The sequence below is a fragment of the Thunnus albacares genome, chromosome 13 (genome assembly GCF_914725855.1).
Source record: "Thunnus albacares chromosome 13, fThuAlb1.1, whole genome shotgun sequence".
Taxonomy (NCBI): domain Eukaryota; kingdom Metazoa; phylum Chordata; class Actinopteri; order Scombriformes; family Scombridae; genus Thunnus; species Thunnus albacares.
In genome coordinates this window covers 6068669-6079954 of record NC_058118.1, presented here as the reverse complement: position 1 = coordinate 6079954, position 11286 = coordinate 6068669, and the positions used below count along the sequence as shown (strand labels likewise).

The window sequence follows — 11286 nt, the reverse complement described above, 5'->3', positions numbered from 1 at the left end:
GAGTTTTTGTGCTTTCTCGTCTTGCAGGTTTCTGTGGATCATGGTTGTGGACTACCTGCTGCTGTGGTCCTGCTTGAGGCCTGCGCCTGTTATTATTATTAGTCATATTTCTGTTATAATTATTGTTATGTTATTGTTATTATTGATGTTACTGTGCTTCTCTGTGTGTCTCTCTCCCCTCTGCCCCTCCCTCCTTCTTTCTTTCTTAACCCAACCACTCAAGGCAGATGGCCGCCCCCCTAGAGTCCGGTTCTGTTCAAGGTTTCTTCCTGTTAAAGGGGAGTTTTTCCTTGCCATTGTCGCCAAGTGCTCATGGGGGAATGTAGAGTCTTTATAATTAAAGAGTACAGTCTAGACCTGCTCTATGTGAAAAGTGCCCTGAGATAACTTCTGTTGTGATTGTCGCTATATAAATAAAATTGACTTGACTTGACTTGAAATATGGCACTGCAGGGAGTTTTAATAAACCTCTGCTGTTCCCCAACAATACTGTTTCTAGATCTCTTGAGTTTTCTAACTTTGTTTTTTACACAATATTTAATGAATTAAACATGCTGTTTGTGCAAACACATCCACTTGAAAAGCTCAACAAAACTGTATCTAGTTTCAGTCAGCAATGTCAAATAAAGTCCACTAGATGGCAACAAAATCCAAATAAAAAATCCTGTACTTAGTGTGGTATTTTTAATGAATTTGCATATAATATCAATTGAAAATTCTCAGGAACTTGTTGTCAGTCAGTCATACTGTAGTATTTATGGCAAGATAAGTCACTTACAAGCTCTAAATGTATGTCATTCATTGGGAAACCAGATTTGACCTCCCTACTGTAGTACTTGAATCCTGTTTTTTCAGTACACAGAGGTTTGCCATCTCCTACATATATTTAAGAAAAGTGCAAAGACAGCATCAGGCCCAAACTTCTTCTTGATCTAAGATCAAATTTATTTGTCACTCTGTAGACTAGTATGTGTGACCAGCATGACGAACCAGTGACAAACTAGTCTTCCTCCTGCTTGCAAGGAGCAAAGGCCCACGCACAGTCAATTAGTAACTTCCCCTCAACTGTTGTTCAAAGGTTAGGCCATAGTCTACTGCAAGCCATTGAGGAGTAGTTGTTAAAATAAAATGAAAATTTGGTGTCTCAAGATGATTTGTCTGAACATTATTTTGGATCTTACATTTCATTTAGCATCAAAGTGTGCTAGACAGACAAAGGATTGTTATAGTTGTAACATTACCATCCTCGTGTGACCATGAAAGAGAGAACTGAGTGAACTTGAACCTGCTAAATGAGACAAGACTCACATGGTGTGTTATTGCCTTTTAATGCATCTGATGAAGTCATTAATTTACTGTAATAAAACACTCTGTGAAGAGAAGCTTCCAGGACTAATAATAACACATGATATTCACACTTAGCGAGATAAAGTCAGAATTACAAACAAAAAGACACTGACAAATAACAGAAAGAGTGTGTGTACAGTATGTTTGTGTCATATGTCTTATTAAGGTGGATCAGGGAGGAACAGTGGAGAGAGAGAAAGAGAAAGAAAGAATCAATCTTGGTTCCACTGTTACACTTTGACCCATCGGTTTATGTGACCTGCCCTGATATTCTTACCCAAACACTAACCATCTCACTCCTCAAACCTAAACCTAACCAACCCAACCAACACTGCAGGTCACAGAATCTGATGATACGCTGTCTCACCGGATCCAAGTGTCAGTCTCTCTCAGTCCTCCCTGATGGGATCCTCCCAGCCGCTGGAAGACACAGAGCTCCCATCTGTGCCTAAATTCTTGCCAAAGCACTGGAGTGCACTAACGGTCAAAAATCTGTAAAGGAGACAGTTACCTTTTTGTAAGCTTCATCTCATTTGCTAAACATATCCCGGTCCAGGCGTGACTGCTCATCTGTCGGCCTCAATTGACTCTTCCTGGTGGTGCAGGGGATGAGCTACGGTAAATGGAGATGGGGACATCTTGTTGGAGAGTTTATAAGGAAAGACAAGGGCAAAGGGTTCACAGCTACCAGGGCTGCTCTTCATTTTGCACAGAGCCTGAGGCTAATCTCAGCCTCAGCGGGCCTGTGTGAGATCCTTGCAGAGAGTCCGAAGGCCACTCTTTTATCGTGACACACATGGCTTCTCTGTGAGTGTCTGTGTCTTGTGTTTCCTCAGTTGGTGAATCCATGGCAACAGCAGCGTGAATGGTCTATTCAGGTCGGCCTCCACTACACCCGCTGCCTCTGAAACTATAGATCAGCAAACAAATTGCATAGCTGGTTTCATCCACCCACATGATAAGTAGCTGTTATTTTATTATACATGATTGCTATTTTTCTTATTTATTTATTCTCAGGGAAAGAACATGTAATTGTCTCCTGTGAAACTCTTTCATGCATCATCTGGAGTGCAAAACAAATCAGAAATCCAAATATTGCATTTTTATGGGGTTTATTCACATAAACATTTGTGTTGTAATAATCAAGCCTTTTAGATGTAGCAGCCTCTATTTTGTACATGAGTCAGGCTAAGATGTAACAGATAAACAAAGGGATTTTAAACAAATTAAATAACATGTAGAATTCTGTAACCTGAATTTTGCTTAGTCAACATATGCAGAAAATCTTTCTTGACCATCTCTGTAAATTATATACCCTACCCCCAACACTTCCCCTTAACATTTGATTGTGAAATGTTTCAGTCTTTTTTTCTTTTTCTTTTTCTTTTTTTTTTTTTTGTGAGTAGGTTTGACCAGAGCATCCGTCTGGATGAATCACAGTCCGGATGTTGTCTAAGGACTCTGAGGCTCTTAGTAGAATACATTATTATGATGCCAATGAAATTAGCAAAGAACATTTCAGGCCCAGCATAACATAACTTGAACTTTAATGTGAATGGACTTTATTTGTTGCCTGACAACTAATCAGCAATAAGATTATCTCTATGTATATGGACACTTGTCATTTGGAAAAGCAGCTGGTGGGAATGAGTCCTATGATGTTATGATGTTGGAGCTTATCCATCAAAAATTGAAGATGGATGTTGTGGACTTCTGGAATAAATTCTGTGTTGACACCTGATGTACTTGTTTATGTCATTTATGTTCAAAACACTGTTTAGAGTAGATTTTGACTTTTTGGATCTTGATTTTTTTTAAACATGGCAATTGACTTATTTTCAATATTATTATTTGGTAGATATTAACACAATAAAAAATTGTGTAAAATTGGCAATCTGGTTTGCAGTGTTACTTTCTTATATCTCCCCCAACTTTTATATAGGAAAACAACAATAATCTTGTCAGATGACCATCATTTGGACAAATTATCTATTAAATAAGGGCCTATGGGCTGAAGTGTCTGTATATTAGGGTACCTTTGCAATGAAATGTTTGGGGATCTTGTATGCAATCCTTGGACATCGCAATGTGTGACTGACCAAAACCTCTTACTAATTTTCCTGCAACCATGCACGCTATTCTGCAGAAGCCATATTTGCTAGCTCAGCAATATGACATCTCTGCTAAAGGGTCATAATGCTTTCCCAGCATTCAGTTTTAGATTGAGCAACAAGGTTACTCCTGCCAACGGAAACTGTGGATGTAAAAAAGGGAAATGATGACTTGGATTCACACTCCACCCGACAGATGTTGCATAATGCTGACCAAAACGGATTAAATCTGCTTATATACGTTAATGAAGATTTTATGATTTCATACGATTATCATTTCTCAGATTGTATTGACAAAATTACATTTGAGAGCAAGTTGTTTCTTACATTTGAAAAAAATGGTGTAAGAAGGATGATTTCATTTTAATCATATTTAGCTTTGCTTGCAAGCTTTGAAATGGCACCTGCTTATCTACTTACGTCACGAGGACGGTAGTAATAAAAGCTGCAGTACATCAGTAAAGATACACTAACGCACACATACCGCTTGAACATATTTCTATACATTCATACGGTTTTTCATTGGCATTGACTGCAGTGTGGGTGAGAGTTCATTCATTTAAAGTGGAACCGTGCAGACTACACTGCATATTTAATAATAATAGTAATCGTAATAATAATAATAATAATAATAATAATAATAATAATAATAATAATAATAATAGTAAGAGTTAAGATGAAAAAGATGAAAAAGGCTTTCCTGAATACAAGGGTTTTTAGGCCTTTAAAAAAAAAAAAAGAGTCTAGGGTCTGTGTTGTCCTCAGATGGTTATTTTATTTACCACTAATGTCTAGTGAAAAGCAAAGAAATCAAGGTGACTTATGATTATACGATGATATTGAATGCGAGGCGACTGTGAGCATATCATTTAAATACAATAAATGTTGAATAGCTGATTGAGTAGCCTGCAAGAAAAAAGTTGAATTTCTGACTTGAGTTGAGAGCGATCTGATTGGCTGAGAGGAACAAGTGTACAATACGTAAGTCTGACGTTATTTTACAAAGACGAATGATGTGGCAAAAATCAAAGGGCGAATGGAAAGAAAGTAGTTCCAGGTTTACATTTTGTTCGTATTTATTTTTATGTTGAGGTCTAGTGTCACTGTTTGGTATTGCAAAGACAATATTAAATCCTGTGAATAGAACAGTGAAATAGTGATTATACACGTCTTAATGTACTATCAAAGAAGTGTGACTACGTATTCATCCGCCTTGTTGAGTGCACTTCCATTTCCGGGATGTTTTCTCCGCTGACCAACCTCCACCGCCATTGCAGGTCCGGGGAGTCGGTGTAGTGGCAGTCAGTCGTTAGCCAGGGGGAAAGCCCGCAAGGTAACAGTCAAGGGACGAATATAAAAGCAACATCACACCGACAGCACGTTTTAAAACTAGGCTTTGAGTTAATTCATTTGGACTTTAGACTAGAGACTCCCTGGCTGTCCGGCTCGGACCTGAGAGAAGAAGCCGTAGTTTGTTAGCATCAGAAGAAACCGGAGGAGAGTCAGAGAGAGAGGAACCGCCATGGCTCAGATCCTGCCTATTCGCTTTCAGGAGCACCTGCAGGTATGTGGTTGAATGAATGGTTTAATCGTTGGGTAAAGTTCCATGAGATTTCCCAGTGGCGTCAAGAGACTTTCTTAACACAAAGTAAAAGATTGCTAACAAAGCTAAATTAGCAGTTGCGAGCTAGGCTAGCTAGCTAGCCTGGCAGGGTGGATGACGTTTATCTTAGTTAGCATCTAGCCGTCTTGCTAACACTCTTGACAAGCCACCCTTGTTCGTGATATAGTGTTAAATCGCGAAAGATAGAAGATACATAAGTTATGCCGTTAAGTCATAACCAGAAACGTCGTGTTAAGCTAAGCCTTACCTAAGTTTCTTATAAGAAACATGATCAGATAAAGTGTTCGTTTTCTCGGAGTAAGATTACAGACTGCTAACTTACAGCTACTGTTCACTGTCAATGCCGCGGTAAGTATGATTGTAAGAACAACTATTCATTTAATAGGTGTTCAGTATCTTTCTTACATCACCTGCCATTACATGGTAACGTGACAATAACATAAAATTTGAAAAATATTTAACTTTTACTGTTATAACGTATTCATGTGCGTTGATATGCCCTAAAATATGAATCGTCTTATTACTTCAAAGGTGATTATCCGATCACAGGAGGATATCACGTTGGCTAGTTGTAGAAATGGTCATGTGGTGTGTGTGTTGACTTGTCAAATAGCTATCCATGTTGAATGACCAAAGTTTTATTGAGGATCAAACATTTACTGAGAATTAATGTGGGTTTCTGTTGTGTCTTGAGGCGAACTTTCCCCTCGATATGGCGGTAATACAGCTGGTATTACCCATCTTTGTGATATTATAAGAAACAAACAGGTGTTTTCCTTTATTATGCAGCCCTATCCCTAATTTAAATGGCCACACCTTTACTATAACCCCAATAAAACTGCCAGCTGGTTCGGGTTGAGGAAGCAGAAACATTCATGCCCCTCCAAGCTTGTGGATCCAGTCTGGAGTGCTGACTTTCAAGCTGTAATGAATAAATCATAGTGACTTTGGTGTTTCAGTCAAGCTTCAAATGAGAAATGTGATCTGCCTACCTCTTGGCTTCAAGAAAATCATTTGTTTATTCAAGCTTTTTATTTTTTTTCTAACCTGGCCTGAACATTGCTTTGGGCCTAAATGTAATCAATTTATTTGTGATCCAGGCTGTTCTTAATGGTTCTCTAGTTTTCCTTAATTTCTGAGAGACTCTGTCTCTCTTCTTCTTCTCACTTAGTAATGATAACAGTGTTTTGACTGATCCCCAAAGAGATCGGAGGTCAGGGTCAGTACCATTGAAGTAGATTGTGACTTTCGGCATCTTGTCCAGTAACAGTTCAGTAGAGTGGAAGTTTGAACCCAGGTCACCTGGTCTTATTGTTTTTTCCTGCTGTTCAGAAACTATTACCCTTCTGATAGATCTTGTGAGAAAAGCATGGTATTGTTCTCGTTCTAAGGAGGTGTATGCTGTAGACTTTTTTTTCAGACTTTTATTTGCCGTTCATGATGTTAAAACGAGAGATGAGTAACAGTTCCTCAGAAATTCATTAAAGTCACAGTGCAGTACAGCATCCGTGTTATTGCTATCTTAGTTCCTGTGACAGTAATTGATGAGTTAATATATAGGCCTACCACAAGAGATTGTATGGAGGTTGAGCTTCACAAAACTCTGCAAATGTCTTTTGTGCATACAGTTACATGAAATGATTATGGAATGATTTTGGACTCCTTTGTTAAGTCCTCATTACAGGAGTGGGAGTGAAAATAGAGAGCAATCCAGAAGTGATGAATTACTGTTAATGCTGTGCATTAAAATTGAAGTAATATTTTATCTTTGACCAAGGGAAAGGCTTTTGAAATCATGTCCTGACACTATATCTTTGCAAGGAAATTGTACTGGTAGCTTTTAAATTGAAATGTAAGATTTCATGCATGAAACCAATATATTTCACATGAAACTTCAGACAGCTTCTTGTCATTCATACATGTTGATATGTTTTACTTTTGTGCATTTTTTTCATAATAATACAATAATTTATTGTACAGCACTGTAGTGCTCAGTGATAAGAACTGCCAGGCTGTGACTGAAGCATGCTTTCCCAGATTTGTGTCATTGGCTCGTCACAAGGTCATGTTGTGTGACTAATCAACTCCCAAGGGGTCTCCAGCAACTATCACTAATGCATGGCCTGCATATGTTGTTTCATGCATGTTTCACAGTATGCATCACTTGTGCAGATCATGCAGAATATTGGAGCTGGATGATATGACCTAAAATCTATATCAGGATAAATTGTTGCTTTACTTCACATTAGTGAAGTAAAGTGAAGTAAACTAGTGTTCTTTGTTGTGTTGGTTCATTTCTGATTGTCCTGAGGGCTTTGTCCATTAATCTTGATGCCTGTCAGTTTGTCAGGTGCTATGAGATTCTGACCTGCTTCGTCACAAGAGCACCAGGGAAGCAGGAAGGAAGTTCTCGCAGCTCATTGGTACAATAGAGTCACATGACCCTGGAGAGACCAATCTGACATCAGCTCATGGTTTCTGCATTGGTGCTGTTATGATTTTTCACATAGCTATTATATCATGCAGGCTCAGCAAGGCAGGTTTGGATACAACAGTTTTTTCAACCAGCCATGTTTGATTCAGCATTTCTATGTAAATTGTACCTGATTCATTTATTATTTTGATCACCCACCATATTGCAACTCTGCAAACAAGATATCATCAGAACCACTGTTTTTAATGTCCTCTTTACATGAAAGCTACTATGTCATAATTTTTGACCATATCATTATTTTCATCCTAACTATATTTTTAAAGTCATGCTTCAATAAAAAACAACAATTTGAGATACTTAAAACTTTACTCAAATAGATTGATAAGGTGAATTCAGAGCTTGGGTCTTGTCATTGAACAGATTATATTCTTTTAAGCTTTCTTTGGGGTAATTAGAGGTGACGCTGAGATTGTTTTGTGCATTTAGTTTCAAGAAAATCTCTCATTTGCACAAAGTCTTGTAATACAGCTGCATTACAGCTAATTCCTAGTTTGAAAACAGTCTGACAGGCTAGTATATGAAGGTGTCTTGAGAGCCTCATATTAATCAGTGTAATGGCAAGTCTTCCCTGAAGCTGTCCATCTATATGTGATTGTGAACAACTACAGAGAAGTATGTACGGCTAGGTGATAACTTAAGTGTCTGTCATTTAATTGAACAAGTGGTAAAATTGTGATAAAACTCTCAAAGAAATATTATAGTTTTACACAAGCCTGTCACCACATGTGGATGAACTTTAAATATGGTCAAATATGTCAAAATGAACATAATGCTAATGAGTAATTTTTTTGTATCCATCTTTTATCAAAACTGAAGCTCACATGGATGATTCTTACATTGACATTTTATACGGGATTTAGATTTTTCTGGAGCTAGTGGAAAGCTGATTTAAAGTCATAAAAGCATTTATCTCAGTCTTCTTCCTCCACCTCTCCCTCCTTCCTTGTGCCTTTGCAGTTGTGTGTCCTCTGTCATCCGGTCAACTTGCACAGCTTGCATTTTTATATATCATCCATTTATATAGTGTAGAGTAGACTCCAGAAAGAACCTTATTGCTCACATGTCTAGTAAAATGCTTTCTTAGCACCTCACACCTTTTCACACAGTGTAGTATATACACTCAGTTTGCCATACACTCCACTTTGTAAACTTTTCCTGAGAGTACGGATGTGTATTTTATCAGTACTGGTATCAATACTGGTACTGCTTGTGGATGTGTTGTACCAGTGCAGCCACAATATAATTGCACAATGTTAATGAGCACATCATCATTACGAAACAGTTTCAGGGAAAAATAATTTTAACAGTCAGCAAACATAAAATTATGTAAAGTTGAATGAATGAATGACATTCAACTACTAATAGCAGTGCCTACAGGCCAGGAGGTTATCTTTGTGTTATGGTTCTGACCAATCAGGGACTGGTATCAATCCATGACTGGTTCTGGATACTCATCTATTCCTGGAGGTTAGCGGTCTGTAATCTTTAATAATGGCTCTTGGATCTTGGTGTAATGAAAACATGGTGCCCATTCTTTGTTGACAAAGGCTTGTCTTGCAAATTGTTATTTAGTATGCAGAGTTTGACAATCAAAGTTTCCTTTCCGGTGCCAAATTTCTGGTGCACTGTTGATGATTTGTGGGGGGAAAACAAAAATATTTAGTTTGTTGACTCAACAAAATATTTCACATACAAGTCCATAATGACATGTTGAAACACTGGTAATTTACTTTCTGTATATATATGGATGGTTTTGTAAGTATACACAATAATATGTCATGTTTACAAAATATCTCATCAGGGTAAACCAACTACAATACACTCACTAAGAAACATTTTGTTAAATATGTAATATGTAGGTCACATTTTGGAGGCGGGGGTCTGTTTGTCCAAATATTTGTCTATTTGTCAAGTGGGAACAGTGTCCCTAGATCCCAACAGTTACCTTTGTTAATGAAAAAGACCCCAGCTGTTAAAAAGAAAAAAAATCTCCTTAAAGACCATGTTTTGGAAGGTGAATGACCATGGTGCCATTATTTATGGAAACCACTGAGCAAATTTTACATATTTTGCCCAGAACACAAATATGAAGACAATAAAAAATATGTGTAGTTGGAAGTCATGTTCATTCAAATAAATGTTTGTGGTTTGAGAACAGACTGAGTTTCCGGGAAAAACCCTGAAAAAGATGTGACTTGAAGTGTTGCAGAACTGACACGAAACACATATAATTCAGATTTCTTTTCAGTAGTATTTGATAGTAAATTTAATCTGTTCACGGTACTTACCATTACATCCCCACTGTTTGCCCGGAGGGAAGGGCATTCGTTTATTGTGTCAAGCTCTCTAAATATCACCCTGCAAGGTTTGCATATTGCACTTTGAACTGTGCTAGTATCTGACCAGCTGATATCTCGTGACAGCCTGGTGAGGATACAGATCTGCTGAACACTTGACATTCTGCAGTTATGTCGAAGTGTAAGATAAAGCGTGCATTCGGGAGAAAAAGGAAACTGCAGTCCTAAAACCACCTCAGCAGAACTGGTCCGGAGTGGAGATGGATGGGCTCCAGAAATGCATGCATTCCTTCCTTCTTCCTCCACCCTCTCTTTATCTAACAGTAAAGGCACCCACTTGCTCCTCACCCCTGGGCTGGTCACATGTCCCCCACCAGTGTCACATGGTAGTGGAGGAGGCAGCACTGGGCAGGCCTGTTGTTTCAGTCCTGATAGACAATGGGTCCCTGGTTTCCTGTTGTGGAACACTGCAATGAAGTGCTGCAAGCCTCAGCACATTACATAGCACATCCTTCCCCGCTCTGCCTTGCACTATACATGTACTGGACAGATACAGGGATTTTTTCTGCTGAGCAAGATGCTGCTTTCCTTTGAAGGAAAGTGCATACAGGTTAAATCAACAGATGGGACTGTGGTTGTCAGGAATAGTTCAGATCTGCTTGCTGATTGCTTATCTCTGTAAGATTTCAGCAGCAACCATCAGCTTAATTATGGATTTTAATTAGATTTTACTTGGTTTGACATTGATTCCTTATGAGAGAGCATAGTGTCTTCTGAGCTGTGTGACTGTCTACTGTGGATCAGTTCAGATGAGTAAGAACATCCCCTCTAGGGTTGATCTGTGAGATATTGGCATTGATTGCAAGGAAGCTATGAAGGTTCCACATGCTGAAGAAAAACACAAAGATGTTCAAATCATTTTACTCCAAAACAAATGTTACATATGTTCCACAGTTAAGTTGAAGTTATTTGTTGCCATTCCCGTAAATGATTCCAGACACCAGGAAACATTGTTTCGAGTTTATTAATAAATCTGAACAGATACCAGGGTGGTACTGCAATGAAATCAAGACTATCCCTGAAAGTACAGGCCAAAAAGATCTCTTGTCCCCACTTAAATTAGATGTGAGTGAACTCCATGTGGGGATGTTCATTGCACTTTCCCATTAGTTCTTATTCCCCGATGAGGCGATGAGATTTGCTTGGACTTTTCAGCTGATGTCTGTTGGTCCCTCTCTACAGTGCACTTGCTCACAGTATAAATGGAGCTGAGAATAGTCTTGCCGTATGATCCTCGCTCCTAGTCCATAGTATTGTTTCCGCTGCCTATATTCAGCAGCCGTGCTGTGTTGAAGCAGCTGATTTCTATCCGTCATAGAATTTTTGAATGTTGTCAGGGCTGGGCTGGTTTAA

General features: G+C 38.5%; 1 protein-coding gene across 4 annotated transcripts in view; it reads left to right on the top strand.

Annotated features, from left to right (window-relative positions):
* The first annotated feature begins 4698 nt into the window (after positions 1–4698).
* The window catches only part of cltca (clathrin, heavy chain a (Hc)), a 33942-nt gene continuing 27354 nt past the window's right edge, over positions 4699–11286 (top strand). For all 4 annotated transcript variants that reach the window (XM_044371347.1, XM_044371345.1, XM_044371346.1 and 1 more), the window contains exon 1: positions 4699–5022. In XM_044371347.1, coding sequence (XP_044227282.1) covers positions 4981–5022 — 42 coding nt within the window. In that variant the 5' untranslated portion in view covers positions 4699–4980. The remainder of the gene's footprint in view (positions 5023–11286) is intronic.